This window comes from Equus quagga, chromosome 7 (genome assembly GCF_021613505.1).
Source record: "Equus quagga isolate Etosha38 chromosome 7, UCLA_HA_Equagga_1.0, whole genome shotgun sequence".
NCBI classification, from domain to species: domain Eukaryota; kingdom Metazoa; phylum Chordata; class Mammalia; order Perissodactyla; family Equidae; genus Equus; species Equus quagga.
Window position 1 is genome coordinate 45,072,949 of NC_060273.1, and position 26,786 is coordinate 45,099,734.

Genomic DNA, 26,786 nt, shown 5'->3' on the forward strand with positions numbered 1-26,786 from the left:
TGAGAGAGACTCTGAGTAGGTCCCCAGGTCCAGAGAATGCCCAGCACCTTCTAGGAATATCTGCCAAGGGTAACTGATTACCTTTCTTCCATTTGTTTCATGCTAGACATTACTTGATTGGTTTTTTCTTCAAAAGACGTGATGGCTTCACTCTTCTGCTGTAAGCTGCTCTCTGCATTCTAAGAAAGCAAGGAAAAGGGGTCATCACACTCGACCTCTCCCTCGCCCCAGGGCCTGGCCTGGATTACAAGTGGGTTTATTTGCTCACCGTGTACTTTTATAACACTTTCAAGAGCGTTTCATCAGTTGCTGCTCCTCCCCAGAGCCCTGGAGGACAAACGGGGCCAGGGCTCCCAGCTCCACCCACAGAAAGAAAGGCAAAGAGGGAGGTAAGGTAGGCTTTTGTTTTCCTCCACAAACGGTCCACGCTCCTTTCTGAAAAGGAACGTCAAAGTCAGATCTGACTCAATGTGACTGAGCTGGTCTCACGTGCCAGCCACATCCAGGAGTTCATCAGACCCTGCAGCGTTCTCAGGTTCTCACGGTGGGTGTGGTTAGCCTCTACTTCTCTGAGCAAGAGAGGGAGGCTCAGACCGAGGAAGCCCCAGGGGGAAGGTTAGCGGGCAAATGCGGGATGGAGCTGGGGTCACACACCTGGGTGACTTTCTGAGGCCAAGCTTTTTGGGTTTTTTTTTTGAGGAAGATTAGCCCTGAGCTAACATCTGCTGCCAATCCTCCTCTTTTTGCTGAGGAAGCCTGGTCCTGAGCTAACATCCATCTTCCTCTACTTTATATGTGGGACGCCTACCACAGCATGGCTTGCCAAGCGGTGCCATGTCTGCACCCGGGATGCGAACCTGCGAACCCCAGGCCGCTGAAGCAGAATGTGCGCACTTAACTGCTGTGCCACCGGGCCGGCCCCCTGAGGGCGAGCTTTTAATCAAGACAGATGCCGAGCGACCAGGAGGGAGCAAAAAAGCACTATGTTCCTGTGTGTTTAAGAGAGACACTCTTAAAAAAAAGGGACACAGAGAGGTTGAAGATGGAAGGAAGTCTTAATAAATTCCTAAGAAATAACATACAGACTGTATGCTCTGACCTTAACGTAACAAAATGAGACATTAACAAGAAAAGAATATCTAAAACATCTCCTATCTGCAAACGCATTTACTAAAAAACTACTGAGCTACACAAAATAAACCAGAAGAGAAATTATGAAATACTTAGAGCTAAAAAACAATGAAAAACTATGCAATATTTCACTGTACTGAAGATGGCCCTAAGTGTAACACACACCCTAATTTACATACCACTAAGAAAGAAGAAACTGCTACTTGAAATATGGCATGCCATTGACTATAAGATGCATCTCAATTTCAGAGATGCTAAACTGTGAAAAATGTGCTATTTAGATGAAATACTTTTATCAAAATTGGTGGGACACACCTAAGGCAGTACTTGTGGGTAATTTTTAACTTTAAATAACATTTTTTATGAAACAAAAAAGGATAAACCAGATGAGCTAAGTACGCATGTCAAAAGCTGAAAATGAGCTACAGAGTAAACCTCAAAAAATAAAAAAGAACATAATAAAAAGGAGGGTAGAAATCAATGAAATAAGGAACAACAACAATAAACAATACAGAATATTAGACAAAAAGCTGGTTCTTTGAAAAGATTATTGAAACAGACACACCTCTGGCAAGACTGAATAAGGAAAAAGGACAGAAAATGCAAAAAAGAAAATGCTGAGTGAAAAAGATTAAAAAATTGTGTAAAGGAATATTATAAACAACTATGAGCTAAAACACTTTAAGATACATTTTTGGAAATATTATAAAAATATACCAAAATTGGCCTGAGAAGACATAGAAAACACACACAGGCCAGTAAGCATTCAACACACTGAAATGGCATCCAAGTGACCCTGCCCCAGAGCCCAGCCAGGCCACACGACATGGCTGGGCTCTTAGAACTTTCTGAGAGCAGACACTTGCCATCCATGAGTTATTCCAGAGAAAGAGAGCAGGAAAGCTTCTTTTAGAATGCCAGTCCAACCTTGATTCTGAAGCCAGATAAAGTGAATAAAAGGAAAGAAAATTAGAGGTCCATCTCACATATAAACACATATGATATAAAATATAAGCTAACTGAATCAGGAGTATTTTTAAATATAAATACATCCCAATCAAGTGGATTCTAGGAATGTAAATCTATCAACATAAACCACAACAGAAATAAGGGAGAAAAAGAACACGATTAGCACAATAGACAAAAATACAAAAAAAAGCATTTAATAAAAAGCTCAACACTCATTTATGATCAAACCTCTCAGCAAAAAGAAACAGAAGGGAACTTTCTGAACCCAGTAAAGATGACGCACCAGACATCTAGCAAGCATTACACTTCACGCAGAGACTTTTGATGCGCTCCTTTTAAGACCAGGACCAAAGTTTGCTCACCATTTCTACTATTGTTTAATGCAGTCTCGGAGGCTCTGGCCAAAGAAACAAAAAGAAATAAGCCCAAAACTGAGAGGGAAGACACTGACTGTCCTCCTCTGCCTGCGTGGTCAGCGACATCTGGACCCACCAGGAGGAAGAGACAAACCACGAGAGCGGGTGGGGAGAGGCTGTTAGACCAGGGCAGCGTGCAAGCAAAGCCACGCGTCTCCAGCAGCAGTGCCCACCCCAGCAGGCAGGCCATGGGGCGCCAGGCATGCCGCACAAGAACTGCACAGACCCAGGGACTCGCTGAGAGAAGAGGCAAGACCCTTACGGTGTAAAAGGGACCAACAAAGAGAAAAAAGAGTATCTAAATAAATGAGGAGCTACCCCACACTCTTGAACAGAATGACTACATACAAGGACCTCAGAGACTACAGAGGTCAATTTTTTCTCAAATTAATCTATAAATTCAATGTAATCCCCATTTATGAAATTCAGCAGGATTTTTAAAACAGAAATTTATAAACATTATAAAATTTTTATCAAGAATAAAAGTTTATAAATAGATAAGTCAATCTTAAAAAGGAAGAGGGGGAAAAAGGGGCAAGGAGGCAGGCTTGGCCTACGTCATGGGTTATGTCCCTCCCAAATCTGTAAGTTGGAGCCCTAACTCCCAGGACCACACAATGTGACCTTATTTGGAACAAGGGTCATTGCAGACCTACTCAATTACGACGAGGTCACAGTGGAACAGGCCTTATCCACTACAACTGGTGACTTATAAAAGGGAGAACTTGCACCAGACGCGCACACGGGGAGAACGCCGTGGGGAGACAACGGCAGAGACAGGGTAATAACTTCTCCAAGTGAAGGAGTCCCAACGACGGGCAGCAACCACCGAAGCTAGGGGGCAGGAAGGGACGGGGTCTCCCTCACGGCCTTCAGAAAGAACCGACCTCGCAGACACCTTCATCTGGGACTCCTGGCCCCAGAACCGCGCAACTGTAAATTCCCGCTGAGCCACTCGGCCTGTGCTACTCTGTCACAGCAGCCCTAGCAAACACACGACCAAGCAGGCATTCAAACGCACCACAGAGCTATGGCCATGAAAACGAACAGACAATCAAAGAGAGAGACCTAGAGACAGCTCCATTTTATACAAGAACTTGGCATGTGATAAAGGTGGCCGCACGTCAACGAGCTAAGAATGGATTAGCTGTTAAATGGCTTACTACATGGGGAAAAATAAAGCCGGATCCCTGGTAAGGCCACATACAAAGATTAACTCTCTATATGTAAAAAACCTAAACGGAAAGCTTTATAAAAGTAGTGTAGAATATCTTTGACACCCAGGCTTGAGAAAGGACTTCTTAAACAAACCCCCAAACTGCAAACCATAATGTGAAAAGTCAGCACACTTGATTACATCAAAAATAAGGACGTAAGGATACTAGATGATAGACTGGGAGGAGACAGTTACAACACGTAAACCAATAAGGGACTAATATTTAGATTATACATGGAATTACTACTAATCAACAAGGAAAAGATAGGAAAGTCAAAGAGAAAAGGACAAAAAAGGCAAACGGTCAAGTCACAAAGAGGAAACGTAATGGCTAACCAACACATGAAGGGGTGCTCAGACTCGCCGGACCGAGAAACAACCCCACACTCAACGGCACGGGCAGCACCAGACCGGCTGGAGGTGCACGCTGGTGCAGCCCTTCTGGAAGGAACGCGGCTGGGTTTGTGCAAACCAAGGACACAGAGGAAGTGTCTGACTGCAGGGCACGCCAACCATGCCTGCGGGAGGGACTCTCCCTGGTCCTGGAGGGAGATGTGGACACGCGCTGCTGGTGCTGCTTGCACTAGCGGAGTGGAGGGAAACTGTTGGTCCATCACGGGATGAATGGGCAGGAAAATGAGGGGCGGACGTGCTAGAATACTCAACTGCACTCAGAAGCCAAAACCAGATAGGTACACAGAGGAACGCAGTGCCAAGGGGGCAGTGAGGAGCACGCTGAGACCCACTGTACACGTCGCTTCCGGAAGCTAAAATTCAGGTACTCAACACTATACAACATGTCTTAGAGTGACAAATATAAATGAAAAGAGGAACACTGTAGAATGTTGGCCTAGAGGAGAGAGGATGAGAGTCGGGATGGAGGATACAAGGAGAAAAGGAAACAGAACCAGAGAAGCGTCTTATCACGATGGGCCCCTGCCTGAGGGACGGTGCGGACTCTACCTCCGGCCTCTGCAGCCCAGAGGGGAGAAGGCTATGAAGGGAAAACAGGCTGGCAGAATTCCAGCAGGACCAGGGAAGGCCGTGCAGCAAGGACTGCCCCAGGAAAGCTAGCGTGTGCAGCACTGACTCAGCAGTCAGGGGGTTGGCACTGTCAAAGCAAATGTTACAAGCTGGAAAGCTGGTGACCCTTGTTAGTTATGGCCATCAGTTAGTAAAACTGTTACTTGCCCAACTCGTAAAACAAAATCCACGCCAGCTGTGCCAGGGCCCCAGCATGCCGGTACACACGGTGGGGCCTGCTGTCTGAACCGGCGCTGTAAGCAAGGGGCCTGCAGTGAGGTGGGCAGGACGACAGTCCAAAGGTAGGGCCTTGTGGGGTAGAAAACCCAACTGGTTCTGGACCCTGAGATAAGTGAGAGAAGACGGAAGAGTGGGCACTGAACGCCACGGGACATTCTGCAGCGAAGATCACATTAGGGTGCTTCCCTCACATGGTGACCGCTGTCTCAGACAGCTGGCCCTTAATATGAGAGAGACTGATAGAGCAAAGAAATGAAGCAGGCATTAAGAACGATGTTTAGTAAATAAACTAACTGGTCAGTGACACACAGAGTGAGTGGAAAAGAACAGACCAGAGGCTGTGACTGAGGGAACTGTCTTGTCAAAGGAACCACAACTCAGGCCTGAAAAATATCTGTGACTGTTTGATTCCTAACACAACCTCCAGGCAGGCAAACCGATAACAGCAAGAGGCTCGCCACAAAGGCTGTGCCCACACAACCCTGAGAGCCCACTCTAAAGCGCCATGGGTGATGGTGGACCCTTCCCGGGCCACAGAGGTCAGCAGACAGAGAAGTTCTTCGGAAGGCAGAAGCAAGGCAGCCAGACATGCTGAGAGCTGGAGCCCCTGCACACTGGGCAGCCTCCACACTTCCCGCCCTGAGGATGCAGTGACCGCCATGGGCTGGTGCCCTGGTTCCCCCTTTCCAAGCAGGCGTTTTCCCCGCGGCCATCTGGCTTCCGCTCTACAATTTCATGCTGGGTGGGATGGGTCAAGGTGAGAAAGACAGCAGGTCATCTGGTTTGAACAAGGGCCACGTGGGCTCGATGGAGAGCACTGCCCATCACCCAGGGGTTTCGGACTGTGAGGATGCAGGGACTGGATGGGACTTCCGGGTAGCTCTGTGGGGCTGACTGTGGTAGAGACAACTACGTTGACCCACACCCTTCTCCCCTTCAGCTGGTTGTAGCCCAGAAACGACAGCCTCAGGCTCCCCTTGCAGCCAGTCGTGGCCACGCTGACCAGCCCTTTCTGTGTAATTGAATGGAACGATGTGCACAACTTCCGTCTCGCTGCTTGAGAGGACAGCTTGGAGGCTCAGAGGAAATAAACGCCAGGACACCTACCAGGGCCAAGGGCCAGGTCTGGCTGCTCCTGGCTCTGGGCTTTTGCTTGTCTCCCTTCTTCCGCTGGCAAGAATGTGACAAGTCGAGTGGCCTTGAGAGTTGGATTTGCCATAGCCAGGGTCCCTGAATGAATGTGGGGGGCAAAACTGCTGGTCTGAAGGCTCTCCTTGGGACTACGGTGTAACGGAAATACAACTTCCACATTTTTAAGCCACTCTATCTCAGGGTCTGCTAAGTTATTACCGCAGGTTTCCCTAACATGCATTAATATTATGTCTATACTGACCAAGACCAGAAGAAACTATGAAAAAATTAAAATAGACAATTTTTTAGGAGAGTGAAGATATTTTCCTCCTTTTCTCTTTGCTTTACTTGATCTTCATTGCTGCTATTATAATAATAGTGACTATACAACAATTTAAAAAGGGAGAAAATAGCAGTTTATTAGTACTGTTAGCCCTCACATTATCCTTGACACAGATATTACTGCATTTTCCACATCTATGGAAAATGAAGTGGGACTGTTTTGGCAATAAAATAGGAAACAGAACTTCAAAAAAAGAAAAGTTTTGAGAAGGATACAGAATGGCGTCCTTCTGGGCAAGGAAGCTTTATAATTTTAGACGCTATCTTTCAGACTCTGGCATGATGGATTCTTTCTGGGCTAGCTCCCCTTGACCACTCCGAAGTGACAGGAGAGGCGGGCAGCAGGCTGTGTGGCCTTGAGACTCAGCAAGATTAATGTAACGGCAAAGCCTGCAAAGACAGCACTGCACCAGCTTATACCCTTCACCCACGTCTCCATTTCTCTGGGCAAACAATGAGTCACCGAAGTAGAAGGAGAGAGACAGCAAGGAAGCAGTAGAGGCACGGCAGACAAAGCTGGGGTTTGGAGTCGAAGGACAAGGTTCGGCTCCCTGCTCTGTGTGTTAGCTGTGCCACCAGGGATGTGTGATTTAGCCACTCGGTTCTGCCTTGTCACTTACATTTCTCCCCATTTAAAAAACTTTCCTCAGGGATTGCTGAGAGTCTCAAAGAAAATAAATGCAAGGACACATACTAGGGCCAAGGACCAGGTCTGACACATACTAGGACTACACAGAGGTGTCTCTTCGCCCCTTCTGCAGAAGAAGGACTGGACCAAAACACAGCATGTGACAAGCTCTACCTCTGTAGCCAAGCTGCAGAAAACCAGGCTGTGATCTGAACACAAAGCCAATGCCCACCTGAACTTTGTGAAACATCTGTAAATTAATCGCTTTGACTTCTTCCAGCTGCTGGCGGAGGGCGACTAGAGTGTCCTGCTTCTCATGGGTGTCCTTTTCTAGTAACTTCATTGCAATTTCCATTTCGGTTTTCATACCAACTTGTAACTCCAGTTCTTTTTCTAGTTCCTTAAAAAGATATTAACAAGGAAAATATTATTAAAGTAGATCACAGAAACGTAGTTAGCTGCGGTTCTGTCTTGGGCAATGCCTAAAATATAAACTGAAGGTCAGAATACATTAGGGAGATTGAGAGAAGTCTGTCTGGGGCATAACTAGATTAAATTTTTCTCCTTTCCTCATTTTACAACGAAAAGTGGCTCTGCATCAAGTCAACAGAAAGCTGATAGGTGACAATGTGAGCCTACAGTGCTGGCAACCACTTTCCTCAAACCCTAAGATCAGAACGCATGGTCTGAAAGAAAGTCTGTCTCGAATGCTAGAGGAGATGTAATGTTTCCCAACATTAGAATTGCTAGAATGACTTGCTAGTTTACGGCAACAAAGGTGCAACCATTCTGAAATGGTTCTGTGCTGGATAACTCAGGACACACGTCCCCACATTCATGCAAAGAGATGAGGCAGGCACAGGACTGTGCTTAATAAAAACACCAGTCACTGATGCGTGGCTTGGGCAGAAATAAACCAACCAGAGGCTGTGACTGACGGAGCTGTATTGTGAAAGAAACCATGAGTCTAGGCTCACAGCAACCCCTGGGAGAGGTTTATAAAACTGGAAAAAAATGTAAGTGACAATGCAGAACTGCATGGTAAAAACAGCCTTTTTTTTAAAAAAAAGGGACAATTTCTAACTTTCCATGGGTGTCAGCAGTTTCCTAGTTTCAGCATGCATGTGAAAAGTGCTAACAGAAATAACGTGGAGGGCTACGAGAATCCTTCTAAAGACACTGAGGCGCGCTCACCGCACGGACTCTCCTCTCCTCCTTCAGCTGCTTCCACACGTCACTGTACATTTCATCCAGACCCTGCCGGGTTTGCTTGTAAGTTTCCAGCTCGACTTTGGTATCCTGTTTTGTTATCTGTATCAAACAAGAACGCAAAGAGGAATGGTTTGCTTATGAAAGTAAGCTAACTGAAATGATTTTAAAATACACCATAATTTTTTAAAAATGTAGCATAATTTCTATTTTTTAAGAATAGAGAAAAGTTAAAATTTTAAAGATATGGGGCCAGCTCCATGGCCGAGTGGTTAAGTTCGCATGCTCTGCTGCGGCGGCCCAGGGTTTGGATCCTGGGCGCGGACATGGCACCGCTCGTCAGGCCACGTTGAGGCAGCGTCCCACATCCCACAACTAGAAGGACCTGCAACTAAGATATACAACTATGTACAGAGGGAGTTTGGGGAGATAAAGCAGAAAAAAAAAATTTTTAAAGATATTCTGAACTATCTTTGAACTTGAAGGATGAGAGCAAGCCAATATTTTTTTTTTTTTTTGAGGAAGATTAGCCCTGAGCTAACTACTGCCAGTCCTCCTCTTTTTGCTGAGGAAGCCTGGCCCTGAGCTAACATCATGCCCATCTTCCTCTACTTTATATGTGGGATGCCTACCACAGCATGGCATGCCAAGCAGTGCCATGTCCGCACCCGGGATCCGAACTGGCGAACCCCGGGCCGCCGAGAAGCGGAACGTGCAAACTTAACCGCTGTGCCACCGGGCCGGCCCGCCAATACATTTTTTAAAAGAAAAGTTAGCTTCAGAAAATAATTTAGGGGCCAGCCCCGTGGCCGAGTGGTTAGGTTCGCATGCTCTGCTTCAGCAGCCCAGGGCTTCGCTGATTTGAATCCTGGGCATGGACATGGCACTGCTCATCTAAGCCGTGCTGAGGTGGTATCCAACACAGCACAACCAGAAGGGCCCACAACTACAATATACAACTATGTACTGGGGGGCTTCAGACAGAAGAAGAAGAAAAAAACCCAATAATGTATATTCAATTTTCTTTAAAACAGAACAATTGTCCTCAGTGGGATAGGCCCCCACTCAATCCATGATTCAGCATTTATCAAGCACACTTTTAGCACGAGGTGAATCTCCAGATGAATCAGCTATGGTCTCTACCCTCAAGTCGTCAGGTAAGAAAGCTGCAAGCCATCAATTCTATGAAACAGCAAGCGGATTCTACAAAGGAGGGAGGTGCAAAGAGCTATGGGAATGTGGGAGAAGGAGGGCCCAGGCCCACCGATGGTGTCAGGGACGGCATCACAGAGGACGTGGCATATGAGCAGAGGTTGAAGAACGAATAGGAACTTTCATGTGCGAAGGCTCACAGGCGAGGGAGCAGTGGGCCTGGGAACCCCCAAAGGGGTCCAGCAGGCCTGCGAGTGACACGGGAGGGCACGGTGGCTGGAGGCACCTTCTGGCATCAAACAAGCCATCTTTGCACCTTCTGAGGACTGGGTCACTATTAAACGACGAGCTTGAGACTTGTGATGGACATGTGTGAGTCAGAACCAGGCCGTCCAGCTGTGAAGTCGATTTCTCACCTCTACGCTCTTTTCACTTCTTTGACGAATCAATTCATTTTGCTCTCTTAACTGCTGCTGCTCTTCTTGAAGTGAACAAATCCGGTCTGTTGCAGCTGAAAGCTGATAAAGAAAGATTTTTATATTTCTTAACTTCAAAATGAATCTTACTATTCAAACTAAAATCTAACATTTGGTATCTTCACAACTGATAACGTATTCTCACATATTTGATATTTTATGTCCTTGTTTTGAATAGGTAATATATTCACATGGTTCAAAATTCCAGAGATATAAAAATGTATATAGTAAAATCTCTCTCCTGCCCATCCCTAGCCATTTCTGCCCTCCCCAAATGTTCTTCTTTTAAAAAAATGATAGCATGCTACATAATGTGGGCAAAGATTTTTGGACACAAAATACTAGAAATAGCCTGAATGTTCAATATTAGAGAAATGGTTTAATAAATTACAGAGGAAGCATAAAACATAAATATTTAGTTATTACAATGTTTACAAAAGCTTTCAATGACTCGAGAACACATTTATGATATAATACCAATAGGGAAATAAAGCAGGTTATATAGTACGTTCTCACCTCTAATTAAAAAAAACTCAACTATGTTAAAAATGCTTAAGAAAAGATGGGGACTACATATACCAAATGATAAAAATAGCTGTGACTTAGCCAAGGGATTATGGGTTTTCCTGATTCTTCATTCTTTTCAGGTTTCATAGCCAATGAGCAAAAGGATATTTTATCATGAGGGAGAGTTAAAGAATTTTTGAGGAATCACCACCATGTCATTAACAACATGTCTGAGGAAGACATTTCCTCTCCTTGAACGAGTTACTGTAGTTTAGGGAAAAGTGTACAGAAGCAGGATGCCGTCATGGACCTCCAAGGAGAGGCTGTGGGAGAAGCAAGGCAGGGTACACCCAGCACCCGGTCCTCCGGATGCCGCCTCTGCACACAGCCCGCAGAGAGAGGAGAAAGAAGGAGACATGTGTTTGGCATGTCGCTGTGCTCTTGGCATCCTTCACTCGTGGGGGGCCTTGAACACTGACCTCCTCACCTCCTCTTGGTCAACAGCATCTAAGTCCATTCAGACTTAGAAGCAGGACTGGGGTTTCTACACATAACTCCTGTGCCCAGATAAGAAACTTCAAGGCTTTACAGGTGGTGCTAGGAGCTACAAGGGAAGCAGCAGGAGAAAGCCACCAGCTAACCCCATTCCACTCTCTGAAGACGTGGAGGGCACGCTCTGGGGACAGAGATACTTTTCTCCATAGCTCATTTCTATTACAATCATTGGCCTTTGAAGAAAAAATAACCCAGCTGTTCAGTTTCAACAGCTAACTTAGACCTTCATTCAAAGCATCCTGCCTCATCTGGGAGAACAGACTGAGCCTGCTTGTTGTAAAGCCAACTGATGTCTCAACGCCTTCACACACCATGTGCTGTTAGGCACGCTGCTATGACATTAACCTAATTTCATCTTTACAACAATACTGTCAAGCATGGATTATCATCCAATTTGGAGATGAGAACAGTGAGGCTCAAAGACCTACTTCCCTAAACTGAGGCCAAAGGCCCACCCACCCCAGGTGAACGCGAGCACCCTGTGATGCCACCTACGAATGCCGCCTCTGGATCTCCTGCTCCTCACACAAATCTGAGCTCCTCTCCTGAACACTGTTAAGGGCTGGCCCCTTAGGAGACAGCAGTCGGTGTAAAGTGAGCCTTAAAGTGGGTCCTTCATTACAAAGGCGTGCTCTGTGACTCTCCTTTTGGCTGTAACCTGCCTGCGCACCATGAGGGGGTGCACTCTCCGCCCCACTCACAGCCCTCTTCCTTCCCAGTGAGAGCAGCCAGGGACCACTACCTGTGGAAAGCCTCAGAAGGGCTGAGAAACCCCCCTCCTGCTAACAGGAGACAAGATGTGTCCACCAAGGAGACTGCCGGGCAGCTGGCAGCAAGCTGTCTTCCTCAGCCTCAGCCCTCCTTCTTCCTGTCCTTTCATCCTCTCTCTTCCTAGTGAGAAAGCAGAGAAAGACCACACTGTGGGGAGACTGTTCCACACTCCTGAGAGGCTGAAACACAGAAGGGGTAGGCTAGGGGACTTTTACCTCGTCACAGAGCTTGTGCCTTCCCGGCAGGGGGGACACACTACACCATAGGGGAGGTGGGAAAGAGGAGGAGAGCAGCACCTTCCCACAGGGGCTGAGCCTCTAGGGAGGGCTCGTCTTCTACGGGATTACTGCGAGGAGATAAAAACTAAGTCACCTAGGACTGGCTCCAGATCAGCTGCACTGGCTCATGGGAGACCCAGACAGGGCGGAACACAGACACGCCGAGGATGCAGAGCTCTGAGAGCGCCCGGCCCGCCAGCAGCTCCACCCAAGTTAGCAATTCCCATTCCTACCAGCGAGCAGCTCCGGTCAGACACACCGACCACATCACCGCTCGGAACCTTGGCTCACTCTATGTTAAGAATTTCAGTAAGTTACAAACCTCTTCTTGAAGCTTTGAATTAGTCTTTTCCAAGCCATCTATCTTGGTTTGAAGATCCCCAACTGTGCAGCTATAGAAAACAAATATTAAATAAACGTGAACTTATAAAAGCTGACTGTTTTTCCTACCTACAAACAATGAGAATAGAGATTCCTAGATTTCCTGTATGACATGGAAGGTCAAAGGGACTCCAATAAACTCAGAGATGAGGATTCTAAACATGTGTGTGTGTCCGCGTGTGTGTGTCATTTATAGAAAGTTTTCAACGTTTTCTCTCCAAAATATGCTACCCACTTCTTTTTTAGCCAACTGGAAAGAAAATAGTTTTTTGCACAACACAATAGATGGGAAGCAAAACGTGTTGGGAGTCATGCATCTAAAGTAATATTCAGAGCAAGATATTGGAACTTTGGGGTAGTAGGATCAAAGATGATTTTAAAATCTTTTTAATACTTTGCCTCATTTTTCAAATATTTTTTAAGAAATATGTACTACTTTCATACTGAAAAATATGTAAAAAGCTAATGAAGATGATGAAAAATAATAACCACCACAACAGTAACCGTAGGAACTCTCTTTTTGGGCGACGTGCCAGGCCCGATTTGTTCAAGCATTTTAAACGCATCAACTCACGTAATCCCGCAATTCTGGGAGGTAAATCTTACTGTTAACCCGTGTCACAGACGAGGGAACCATAACTTTGCTCTAAAAGACTCACTCAAGGTCACAGCCCTAGAGGAGGAGCCAGGATCCGAGCCAGGTGGTCCAGCTCCAGGGACTGTCCCTCTGGGCAGTGGGCCCTATTGCCAAAAGCTGGTGCCTTTGCCAGTGAGGAGGACAAAGAAACAAACCCGGCAAGGCTAATGAGTCAAGGTGCAAGCACTGGGTGGGAGAAAATAAAATACAATGACACAAAATGAAAAAGAGAACCAAACAAAAGAGAGGGAGGGAATGAAGAGTTTTAAGAGTATACAATTTTCAATTCTATACCAACCATCTAACTTAGAAAATATCAATGAAATTCCAAAAAAGACATATACTCATAGGAGAAGACCTAGATGAACTAACCACCAAGAAAAAACTGAAAGCTGATAAAGTACTGCCTCCACACAGGCTTTGAGCTTCAAATTTTCCAGGAGCGAATAATGCTCACGAACTGGGTGTTCCCAGGCACAGAAACAAGGTAAAGCTCCCTAATTCATTCTGTGAAGCTGTACAACGCGCATGTGATGCCAGAGGGAAAAACTGCAGAGCAATTACAGGTCAGGTTACATGTTAAGAGAATGATCAAATTATTAAAACTACGTTTATTCCTGTGCCATAGGAATGGTTCAGTATGAAGAAATCCATTAATAAAATACATCACATTAACAGATTAAGAGATAAAAGTAATGACTACTTTAACAGCTGCTAAAAGGCATTTGATAAAATTCAACATCTACTCCTTATAAAAAGTCTCAACAAACTAGGAATCAATTAAGAAACCCTCTCCCCTGGCAAGAGCCAGCACTGCTCCCGGGCAGAGCTCTGAGCAGCGTGCTCCAGGCCCGCTCTGAGGAACGTGCCAGCCCTGCGCCTCTGTCACTGGCTTTTGGGGCCAGCACTGCTGATGTGCCCCACCCCTCTCTAAAAGGGGTTCCGGCAGAGAATAACGTCTCCCCAGCACACCAGACTGAGCATCTCCGCCCACTCCCCACCCACACCTCACCGACTAGCGAGTCATGAACACGCAGCAGCCTTCCAACTGAGATGGAAAACAAGACAAAGACGCCGCTACGCTAGTGACCTGCTCTCGAAGGTCTAGCCAGTGGTTTTCAGCCCTTTTCTCCTGCCCCAACACCCTTCAGGGGCGTGTGCTGACTCCCAGCAGCAATGGTGCCCCCCGTGGCAGTGATTTCCACCCATGAGGCCGAGGGGCGAGGGCTGGAGAGTCGTCTATTGGCTCTCGGAACTGTATAACTGCACAAAACAAAGAGCCGAAGACTCCGAAAGCTCTTTATCAAGAAATCATACTTCTCCAGTCTGTACACATGAGCATTGCATGATAATTTTTTTTCTTGGTTTGGAAAAAAGTTAATCATAAATATACGGCAACTCAAAAAAGTTCCATGAAACAAATATTGGGGATGCTGAGAATGAACTGTGACACTGGAAAAAGGAGGGGGTCCTACCTCAAGTGCCGGTTAAGTTCTTCCACGTAATTTTTTTGATCAAGGACATCAGTAATTCTCTCGTGCCTTTTAAAAAGAACACAAAAAGAGAGAAATTCTTTTTACTCAGGGTTAACACTTTGTCACTGTCCCCTCACCTTCCAATCACCTTGGATGAGAACCAATGTGATTAGGAAACCAAGAGACGACCTTAGGTCTGCATGGCCCTGAGTGAACAGAGGAGCAAGGCTGGTTGGGGAGAGAGCAGCCAGGGCCACAGGAGGCATGGAAAGACGCCAGCTGGAGAGCAGGCTCCCTCCAGATGTCTGCCCCCGGCCCCCTCCTGAGGGAAGGGAGAGAAAGCCATCAGCACACAAGGGGGAAAACACCAACAGCCAGGTGCCAATAGCCTCCAGGCAGCAGATGAAGCAGCCGTTGTTACACTGAAGGTAAGGAGGCTGGCTCAGATAACGAGAGCCGAGACTTTTCAGAACGCAAAGCTGATCAGTCTGGGTGAAAAAAAGTCTTTAACATTTTAAACTTAGGCGCCCATTTCTTTACACATCGAGGAACATCTGTACCTAAGTGGGTCACTCCACACGGGTTCCTGCCGCAGAGGCTGGATCTGTTCTTCACTGCAGTCATGTTCTCTGACCTGTTCTGCCCTTTCCACGGCCCTCCCAGGAAGCCGTACTGACGGCCTGTTGAGCAGCCTCTGTGCATATAGTCACAGTATCTATCTGTCTACGGTATATGTGGTACATACAGTTACAATGTAAGATATCTGTCAGGGATTGTTCTGGTTTAGAAAACGGGATATGTATACTCCTCAGTACCATACTTTTCTCACTCAACACCTTGTGGGAATCCTCCAAGTCTACCATACCAGAAGGTCAAATTTGTTCTTTTTTATGTCTGCATAATATGCCACAGTGTGGAATACCTTGGATATTCCATAATTCATTCACTTACTCCCTGAATGGTGGATAATCGGTTGATTTCCAGTTTTTCTTGACATTAAAAATCTATTTTGGAGCGAGCCCTTATGGCCTAGTGGTTAAAGTCAGGCATGCCGCACTTCAGCAGCCTGGGTTCAGTTCCCAGTCACAGAACCACACTACCTGTCAGCAGATGTGCTGTGGTGATGGCTCATACACAAGAATTAGAAGGACCTACAACTACAATATACAACTATGTACTGGGGCTTTGGGGAGAAAAAAAAAAAGAGAGGAAGATTGGCAACAGATGATAGCTCAGGCTGAATCTTTCCCAGGAAATAAAAAAAGAAAAAAAAGAATAAAAAGAAAAGGGAAGCTATTAAAAAAAATATATACGTATATATTTTTTGTTTAAGTTTCAAGTGGGTGTAATCCTTGTACTTAGGGCACATGAAGCATTAATGGGGTTCTGCTGATCCCCTCCTTGGTAAAGTGCACTGCCAGGGCACTGAGACCAGAGGAGTTCCTGTCCGGAAGACATTTCAAAGGCAGGTAACAGACGCATGCTGTAAAATATTCAAACACGACCCAAGGGTTTACATAACAGGTCCCCCTGAGCCTGCCTTCTGTCCTCTTCCCCCAGACAGCCACTGTTCCGGTCTCCGTGCTGCTCTAGAAGTGGGCCCTGCGTATGCAAGTACAACAGCTAAATAGGGATGTATAGTCTTTTTTATCATAACACAAACAGTAGCATATAAAACACACTGTTTGCTTTTTTTCTTTTCTTTTTTATTTCTAGGACAACTTCTTTTAAAAAATTGCTCTCGTTCACAAGGATGAGGGAGTGCTACACGTGGCATGAAAGGACATCCAAGACACACTACAATCAAAGATCAAGTCCAAGGGCAGCTTCTGTGTATAACGATACCATCCCACTTACGTTCAAACAGACCGTAAAGCCAGTTACACTCCCAGCAAATACATACCTGCCAGGCATTAAAAAAGGCTGGGTGGAGGCATGAATAGCTTCCTCTGAGGGAGGGGTGGGAGTAGGACCAAGACGGGGATGAGGGGACAGTGTAAGTGGGGGATTTCACTTGAACTCTGTGCTCTGTAGAGCTTAATTCACGAAGCAATGGGAATATTAATGTGTTACATTTGTAATTAATAACAGCTAAATAAAAACTGAAATTTCAAACAAAGAAAAAACAAAAGTAGCATTCTTTGCCAGAATTTCATTAAAAGCGTGAAGAACAGCAGCGTACTTACTCTTTGCCACCATCAAGATCTTGCACATCCTTAAGGTAGAGGGAAAAATCGATCACTCCAACCTGATGGACATAAAATGCACAGGTTTAAATAAAAAATAACTTTTCCTGCTTTCCACAGCCTTACAATCTTTAAAATTCAGGGTATTTATTACATTCCTGTCTCTTTCCTACAAACATTTAGTCAGGCTAACCAGCTCTACAAAATTGAACAAACCAACCAAGAGAAAAATAACCCTACCACTTTCTAGAAGAAAAACTTACTTAAAATCAGAATTTAAGGGAACACTCTGAAATTTTACCACCCAGTTAAGATTAGTTTTCTGTATATATTCAATAATCAAGTTGTTGACAAAGAGCAGCAAATTTCCTCGGGGACAAAGTAATAAAGAAAAAGGAGACCTGGGTCTCTCGACTACAGTGCTTCATCTGCCACCTCAGGGGTATTGGCACCTGGCTGTTGGTGTTTCCCCCTTGTGTGCTGATGGCTTTCTCTGCTGTTCCCTAAGGAGGGGGGTGGGGCAGGCATCTGGAGGGTGCCTGATCTCCAGCTGGTGTCTTTCCATGCCTCCTGATATAATATATAATATAAAGATACAATGAAGAGGACATTCATACACCAAGAGAGGACATTCACACGACACAAAAGATGTCTGAGAGACCCACACAGCCATATGTCTGAAGGTGGAGGTGCTGGGCCCCATGGAGGGAGTGGAAGGAGGTAAGGGGATCTCCTCACCCTCCTGAATGGCAGCAACCCCTGGACTGTGGGCAGCTCTGAGAGGAAAGGGGGGAGGGGCAGCCCTCCAGGGAACACCTTTGCTCTCCGAGTTCCATCACAGCCAGTGGTAAAGCCCCAAACAGAGGTGACTAAGCTATTGCAAGGGTGTCTTCATCAAGCTAGCACCCCAGGAGAGCAGCTAGTGAGGGCAGAGCGAGAAGACCCCTGGGATGGCACAGGTGAAAGAAAGCACCCCTCCTCCACCTGATGCTCCAGCCCAGCTGGTCAGTCAGAGTGCCCACACATACGTTAGAAAAGCAGCAGGTGTGAGTGAGCTGCAGATCACGGCAGGCTCAGAATACATAGGTCCTGACACCCACTCAGCAGCAGCAGGTAGAAGCTGTGACAGATACTATCACTATGTGGAGGCACAAATTCACACCATCAAGCAGTATGAAAAAATATATTAATTCTCCAGATCAGAAGGAAAATGATAAGCACCCAGATATCAATCCTGAAGGCATGGAAAGTTATAATATAAATGACAGAGAATTCAAAATAGGTATCATAACAAACCTCAATGAGTTACAAGACAGTTCAATGAAATCAAGAACTTCTTCACCAAAGACACTGAAACTATAAAGAAGAACTAATAAGAAATGCTGGAGATGAAAAACACAACAGATGAGATAAAGAATCTGGACTATTTGAACAATAGAGCTGATATCATGGAGGAGCAAATCAGCAGTCTGGAGGACAGAAATACAGAAAGGCTTCTGATGGAGGAGAGGGAACTAAGAAGAAGAAGAAAAAAGAAAGAAATTCTCTGAGAAACATCCAACTGACTTAGAAAATGCAACATAATGATTACAGGTATTCCAGAGGGAGAAGAAAGGAGAATGGAGCAGAAAGTTTGTTCAAAGAAATAATAGCTGAGAACTTACCAAACCTGGGGAAGAAGCTGGAAATACAAGTGAAAGAAGTCAACAGATATCCTAGATATATCAATGAAAAAGACCTTCTCCAAGGCATATATGAGTAAAGCTGGCAAAAGTCAATGACAAAGAAAAAATACTAAGGGCAGCAAGGCAAAAGAAAATAACCTACAAAGGAAACCCTATCAGGCTTTCAGTAAATTTCTCAGCAGAAACCTTACAGGCTAGGAGTGAATGGAATGATATATTCAAAATTCTGAAATTCAAAAACTTTCAGCCAAGGATACTCTATCCAGCAAAAATATCCTTCAGATATCCTCAAATATTCTTCAGATATGATGGAGAAATAAAACTTTTCTCAGATAAACAAAAGCTAAGGGGGTTCACTGCCACAAGAACTGCCCCCCCACAAGAAATGCTCAAGAAGGTCCTCATACCTGAAAAGAAGAAGAAAGGGGCTAGAAAGCCTTGAACAAGGAGATAAATAGGTAGACAAAATCAGAAAATTTCAGCTAACAAAACAGGTTAGCAAACAATTATAACATTAAAGATAAAGGGAAGGAAAACACCAAAGATAAATATAATCTTGTCATTTTAACCACAAACTCACAACACAAGATGGAATAAGTTGTGACAATAACAACTTAGGGAAGAGGAAAGGGATGGAATCAGCTTAGTCTAAGGGAATAAAAGGCCATCAGAAAATAGACTATCTCACCTACAAGATTTTTTATACAAACCTAATGGTAACCACTAAACAAATAATCAGAAGAGAGACACAAATGATAAAGAGAAAACTAAGAAAACCATCACAGCAAACTACCTAACTGAATTGGCAGTCCGAAATACATGGGATGAGAAACAAAGGGAATGTAAAAGAACATTAAGCATTAAGTTCTCATATATCAATAATCACCCCAAACCTAAACGGATTGAATTCTTCAGTCAAAAGACACACAGTGGCTGGATGGATTAAAAAACAAGACCCAAGAATATGCTGCCTCCAGGAAACACAGCTCAGCTCCAGAGACAAACACAGGCTCAGAGTGAAGGGATGGAAGATGATCTCCAAGCTAACAGCAAACAAAAGAAAGCAGGTATTGCCATATTTATATCAAAGTAGACTTCAAGACAAAACAGGTAATGAGAGACAAAGAGGGGCAGTATATAATGATAAAAGGGATGCTCCACCAAGAAGACATAACACTCATAAATATATATGCACCCAACACAGGAGCACCAAAGTACACAAAGCAACTATTAACAAACCTAAAGGGAGATATTAACAACAACACAATAACAGTATGGGACCTCAACACCCCACTTTCATCAATGGATAGATCATCCAGACAGAAAGTCAACAAGGAAATAGTGCCCTTAAACAAAAACCTAGACCAGATGGACTACAGACATATATGGAACACTCCACCCAAAATCAGCAGGATACATATTCTACTCAAGTGAGCATGGAACATTCTCAAGGATAGACCATATGTTGGGAAACAAGGCAAGCCTCAATAAATTTAAGAAGATTGAAATCATATCAAGCATCTTTTCTGACCATAATGCTATGAAACTAGACATCAACCACAAGAAAAAAGCTGGGAAAAGGACAAAGATGTGGAGACTAAATAACATCCTACTGAACAAACAATGGATCACTGAAGAAATTAAAGGAGAGATAAAAAAATACCTGTGAGATAAATGAAAACAAAAATACACCATACCAACTCATATGGGATGAGCAAAAGCGGTCCTAAGAGGGAAATTCATCGCAACACAGGCTCATCTTAACAAACAAGAAAAATCTCAAATAAGCAATCTTAAATGACATCTAACAATTCGAAAAAGAAGAACAAACAAAGCCCAAAGTCAGCAGAAGGAGGGAAACAATAAAAATTAGAGCAGAAATAAATGAAATTGAAATAAAAAAGACAGTAGAAAGGATCAATGAAACCGAGCTGGTTCTTTGAGAAGATAAGCAAAATTGACACCCCCTCAGCCAGACTCACTAGGAAAAAAAGAGAGAAGGCTCAAATGAATAAAATTAGAAATGAAAAAGGAGAAGTTACAACAGATACCACAACTGTATGTCAACAAATTGGACAACCTAGAAGAAATGGATAAATTCTTAGACTCATACAACCTCCCAAGACTGAATCAAGAAGAAATAGAGAATCTGAATAGATGAATCACAAATAAAGAGATTGAAACAGTAATGAAAAACCTCCCAAAAAATAAAAGTCCAGGACCAGATGGCTTCTCTTGAGAATTCTACCAAACCTCAAAGATTTAATACCTATCCTTCTCAAACTATTGCAAAACGTTGAGGAAGATCTAACAATTCCTAACACATTCTATGAGGCCAAATTACCCTGATATCAAAGCCTGAGAAGGACAACACAAAGAAGGAAAATTACAGGCCAATATCGCTGATGAGCAAAGATGCCAAAATCCTCAACAGAATATTGGTAAATCAAATACAGCAACACATTAAAAAGATCATAAACCATGATCAAGAGGGATTCATTCAAGGGACAAGGATGGTTCAACATCCACAAATCAATCAACATGATACACCACATTAACAAAATGAGGAATAAAAACCACATGATCATCTCAATAGACACAGAGAAAGCATTTGACAAGATCCAACAGCCATTTATGATAAAAACTCTCAATAAAATGGGTGTAGAATAAAAGTGCCTCAACATAATACAGGCCATATATGACAAACTCACAGCCAACATCATAATCTATGGGGGAAAACTGAAAGCCATCCCTTTGAGAACAGGAACAAGACAAGGATGCCCATTATCACCACTCTTACTCAACATAGTACTGGAGGTTTTGGCCACAGCAATTGGGCAAGGGAAAGGAATAAAAGGAATCCAGATTGGAAAGGAAGTAGTGAAATTCTTGCTGTTTGCAGACAATATGATTTTTAAAAATTTTTTTTTTTAAAGATTTTATTTTTTCCTTTTTCTCCCCAAAGCCCCCTGGTACATAGTTGTGTATTCTTCGTTGTGGGTTCTTCCAGTTGTGGCATGTGGGATGCTGCCTCAGCGTGGTCCGATGAGCAGTGCCATGTCCGCGCCCAGGACTCGAACCAACGAAACACTGGGCCGCCTGCAGCGGAGCGCGCGAACTTAACCACTCGGCCACGGGGCCAGCCCCGACAATATAATTTTATATATGGAAAACCCTAAAGAATCCATTGGAAAACTATTAGAAGTAATTAATAACTATGACAAAGTTGCAGGGTACAAAGTCATCTTACAAAAATCAGTTGCATTTCTATACTCTAGTAACGAACTAACAGAAAGAGAACTCAAGAACACAATCCCATTTACAATCACAACGAAAAGAATAAAATATCTAGGAATAAATTTAACCAAAGAGGTAAAAGACCTATACAATGAAAACTATAAGACATTATTGAAAGAAATTGATGACGACATAAAGAGATGGAAAGAGATTCCATGCACATGAATTGGAAGAACAAACAGTTAAAATGTCCATACTACCCAAAGCAATCTACAGATTCAATGTAATCCCAATCAGAATCCCAACGACATTCCTCACAGAAATAGAATAAAGAATCCTACAACTCAGGGGCTGGCCCCGTGGCCGAGTGGTTAAGTTCGCGCGCTCCACTGCAGGCGGCTCAGTGTTTCGTCAGTTCGAATCCTGGGCGTGGACATGGCACTGCTCATCGAGCTACACTGAGGCAGCATCCCACATGCCACAACCGGAAGGGCTCACAACTAAGAATATACAACTATGTACCCGGGGGCTTTGGGGAGAAAACGGAAAAAAATAAAATTAAAAAAAAAAAAAGAATTTGTTTAAAAAAAAAAAAGAATCCTACAATTCACATGGGGCCAAAAAAGACCCCGAATAGCTAAAGCAATCCTGAGAAAAAAGAACAAAGCTGGAGGCATCACAATCCCTGACTTCACAACATACTACAACGCCACAGTGATCAAAACAGCATGGTTCTGATACAAAAATAGGCACACAGGTCAATGGAACACAACTGAAAGCCCAGAAATAAAACCACACATCTACGGAGAGCTCATCTTCAACAAAGGAGCAAAGAACATACAATGGAGAAAGGGAAGTCTCTTCAATAAATGGTGTTGGGGGGCCAGCCTGGTGGCATAGTGGATAAGTTCATGCACTCTGCTTCGGAGGCCTGAGGTTTGCAGGTTTGGATCCCAGGCGTGGAACTAGCATCACTTGTCAAGCCATGCTGTGGTGGAATCCCATATAAAATAGATGAAGATTGGCACAGATGTTAGCTCAGTGATAATGTTCCTCAAGCAAAAAGCAGAAGATTGGCAAAAGATGTTAGCTCAGGGCCAATCTTCCTCACCAAAAGAAAAAAGAAAAAAAAAACGGTGTTAAGAAAACTGGATAGCCACACACAAAAGAATGAAATTAAAACATTATCTTTCGCCATACACAAAAACTAACTCAAAGCGATCAAAGACTTGATGGTAAGACCTGAAACCATAAAACTCCTAGAATAAAATATAGGCAGTACACTCTTTGACATTGGTCTTAGAAGGATCTTTTCAAAGACCATGTCTACTTAGGTAAGGGAAACAAAAGAAAAAAGAGACAAGTGGTGCTTCATCAGACTAAAGAGCTTCTGCAAGGCATAAGAACCTAGGATCAAAACAAAAAGACAACCCACCAGCTGGGAGAAAGTATTTGCAAATCATATATCTGACAAGGCGTTAATCTCCATATATATAAGGAACTCACACAACTGAATAACAAAAAACCAAACAACCTGATCAAAACATGGGCAGAGGATATGAACAGACATTTTGACAAAGAAGATATACAGATGGCCAACACGCACATGGAAGGATGTTCAACATCACTCATCATCAGGGAAATGCAAATCAAAACTACACTAAGATACCACCTTACACCTGTTAGAACGGCTATAATCACCAAGACAAAAAAATAACAAATGTTGGGGAGGATGTGGAGAAAAGGGACCACCCATACCCTGCTGGTGGGAACGCAAACTGGTTCAGCCACTATGGAAAACAGTATGGAGATTTCTCAAAAAATTAAAAATAGAAATGTCATATGACCCAGCTATCCTATTACTGGGTATCTACCCAAAGAGCTTGAAATCAACAATTCAAAGAGACTTACGCACCCCTATGTTCATTGCAGCACTAGTCACAATAGCCAAGACCTGGAAGCAAGCCAAGTGCCCACTGATCGATGAATGGATACAGAAGATGTGGTATGTATATATACAAGGGAATGCTACTCAGCCATAAAAACAGACAAAATCGTCCCATTTGCAACAATATGGATGGACCTTGAGAGTATTATGTTAAGAGAAATAAGCCAGACAGAGAAAGACAAACACTGTATGATTTCACTCATATGTGGAAGATAAACTAATAAATGGACAAAGAGAACCGTTTAGTGGTTACCAGAGGGGAAGAGGGGTAGGGGGTGGGCCAAAGGGGTAAAGGGGCACATTGATATGGTGACTGACAAATAATAACGTACAACGGAAATTTCACAATGTTCTAAACTATTATGACCTCAGTAAAAAATTAAAAAACAAAAAACCCCATAAAGCTGAAGCCATCATACCAGTGAGTTCTAATGAACCTTCAGAGAAAAAATAATTTTTGTTCTAATAAACTGCTATAGAAAACAGGAAAAGGAAGAACATCACCCAGCTTATTTTATGAGGTTAATACAATCCTCCCACTGAAAAGTGACAGACAGTGTACAAAGGAAAATTCAGAAGAGTGTCACTAATAAATGAAACACGAAAATTCCAAATAACCCACAGATACATTAAACCTAGGAGTCAACTAGAGGAATAATGCACGATGATCAAGTGCGGCTTATTTAGGAATGCAGGTATAATATCCCTATAGGAAACCCATGCATTAATTCAATAATAGTTATGTATTAAGAATGGGTACAACATTTCAACAGATGCCAAAAAAGGTATTTGATAGCATTCAACATTCATTTTTAATGAAAACGCAAAGTAAAGTAGATTAGAACAGCACTTGCTACACAAGAGAAAGAGGATCCCCGAGACATCAACAGCAAGCACTCACACTTCATGGAGACGTACGAGAGGCATCGTGTTAAAGATGAAAGAGACCAGGGCTCAACCACCTCTATTGTTTAATAAAAATCCCAACCGAGCTATTATTTTGGAATTTGACAAAACGATGTTCAAGTTCACCTGGCAGAATGGACGGCCTTAACCATATTTGAAAAAGGCGTGTACTAAAGTAGGCAGGTAGGAGGTGAAGCACCAGAGCGTAAAAGCACACCCTGAGGCTCCAGTAACTAAAGGCCCGTGCTGCTGGTGGAGAAGCACAGAGACCCAGGCACTAGCCAGAGTCCAGGACTGAGCCTCGGTGCGCTATGGATACTGCACACAGGATGAAGGTGGAGCTTCAAATTAGTAGGAAAATAATATATTTAATATGTGATATTGAAAAAACCGGTTTACTACTTATAAAAGAAACCTAGATTTCCACTTCACACTATGTCAAATGACAGGTAGATTATTTAAATGTAAAGAATACACATTTAATTTTAAAAATGACATTAATTTTTAGATAGGGAAGGACCTTCTAAGCATACCACCTTAGAAGGCCTAAGGGAAATGTCCATTAAATTTGACTCAAAAAAAAAGAAAAAATCTACAGGGAAAACTAGCTCTGAGGAAGTAGAAAAGAAAATAACAAAATTTCTGACAAATGGTTAATAACCTTAATTTATAATAAAGGAATGGAAAAAGATGGAAAACTCAGAAAAATGGGCAAAGGATGTGAACAGATAATCACAAAAGCTGAACGACCAATGGCAAATTAAAACACGAAAAAAATCCTTGCCCCCCCTTAAGTTCCTGAGAATGTAAATTTGAGATGAAGAGCTGTTTTGTTTATCAGATTGAAAAAGGCCAAGAGCGCTCATCACATCATCACAACACTCATGTGGAATGTGTATACTTTGACTCCGCTAGCCCCAAATTTACCCTAGGGAAATGAACAGACAAGAGTGCAAAGAGGTATGAGGACGTCTATAATATTGCTCTTATCAGAGAGAAACAACCTAAGTTCGTAAGTGTTGATTAAATAAAGTTCATCATTCATCACATGGAACACTATGCATTTAAAGCGGTTTACATCTCTATTGACATTGAGAGCTATATGGGACATATTGTTAAATTAAAAAAATTACAAAATGCTGTGCTTGGAATAATCATATTTTGGTTAAATAAAAAAGAAATCTGCAAATCTCTTGCTCTCTAAAATAAATACACTCCCCGCCCCCCCTTATTCGTGTGCTGGAAGGATACATACCCAATCATGACACTGAATTCGCTGTCTCTGAGTAATGGGATTGTGTGTGATATTTTGTTTCTTTTTAAAAATACTTCTCTGTACTTTTTGAAAATTTTTCAACATGTAAAAACAACAAAACTTTGAAAAAAAATGGGAGGAGAGGTTACCAAAAAAAAAAAAAAAAAAAAAAAAGGTGACCTGGGCATAGAAGTATTGAGGAAGCTTTAGATTCTTCAGATCCAAACATGGCGGGAAGAAGGCCTGGCAGCGGCCTAGCCACAGCCACAGGCGCCATGGAGAGGGGTGGAAGTGAGGATGGGTCGGGGGGTCTGTCCTCCTCAGACATTTACAATCCTGCCACCAGGAGTTTAGACCTCAGCCCTGGTCACCGGCTCCCATGCAGGGGGAAAGGCCACCCCCAGAGGGCTGTCTCACTCCACAGGACGCTCTGCGCCTTACTGACAACTTTCGTTTGTATCTCCTTTTATCAACCTGACTTCCCAAATGTGTCCTAACTCTATCTTCCCAACCCCATCCAGTCTTTGGGGACTTCTAGACTTGTCTGCTCAATGTTTTTGCTGTCTCAATTCTTGCCCATTTCCAACTCATGGTTAGAAGTGGATGAGTTGCTACTGGATGGTTGCTAGATTGATCTTTCTCAAACCCAGGCCTGATCATCTCAGTGTACTGCTTAAAAACTTCCAATTGCTTCCCAAAGCTCCAGGGACGAAAGCTGAACCCTGTAGCATGGCATTGATGGCCTAACACCCGGGCCCAGCCTCTATTTTCACCTTACTCATCGAGGACCCTGTGTTGCAGCCACAGAGATCTGTTTCCTGTTCCCAAACATACTGTGCTTTTTGTGTGTGCCTCTGTGCCTTTTGACCAAGCTATTTCTTCACCCTTCCTTGCGAGCTTCCCTGGTTGCTTCTCCCTCTACCCTAGCAAGGCACCTTGCACAGCCCCCTATCAGAGGGCCCGTTGCCATTTGTCCCTTTCTTAGGTTCAGCACATGTCTGTAGATCTTACGTAAAACCCCTGGCCTAAGGA

At 43.6% G+C, this 26,786-nt stretch overlaps 1 protein-coding gene across 2 annotated transcripts in view; it reads right to left on the reverse strand.

Annotated features, from left to right (window-relative positions):
- RUFY1 (RUN and FYVE domain containing 1) overlaps positions 1–26,786 on the reverse strand; it is a 54,067-nt gene that overhangs the window by 11,501 nt on the left and 15,780 nt on the right. For both annotated transcript variants that reach the window (XM_046666631.1, XM_046666632.1), the window contains exons 6-12: positions 16,724–16,785; positions 14,538–14,603; positions 12,367–12,436; positions 9,874–9,975; positions 8,291–8,407; positions 7,329–7,496; positions 82–179 (exon numbers count right to left, since the gene is read on the reverse strand). In XM_046666631.1, the coding sequence (XP_046522587.1) occupies positions 82–179; positions 7,329–7,496; positions 8,291–8,407; positions 9,874–9,975; positions 12,367–12,436; positions 14,538–14,603; positions 16,724–16,785 (683 nt within the window). The remainder of the gene's footprint in view (positions 1–81; positions 180–7,328; positions 7,497–8,290; positions 8,408–9,873; positions 9,976–12,366; positions 12,437–14,537; positions 14,604–16,723; positions 16,786–26,786) is intronic.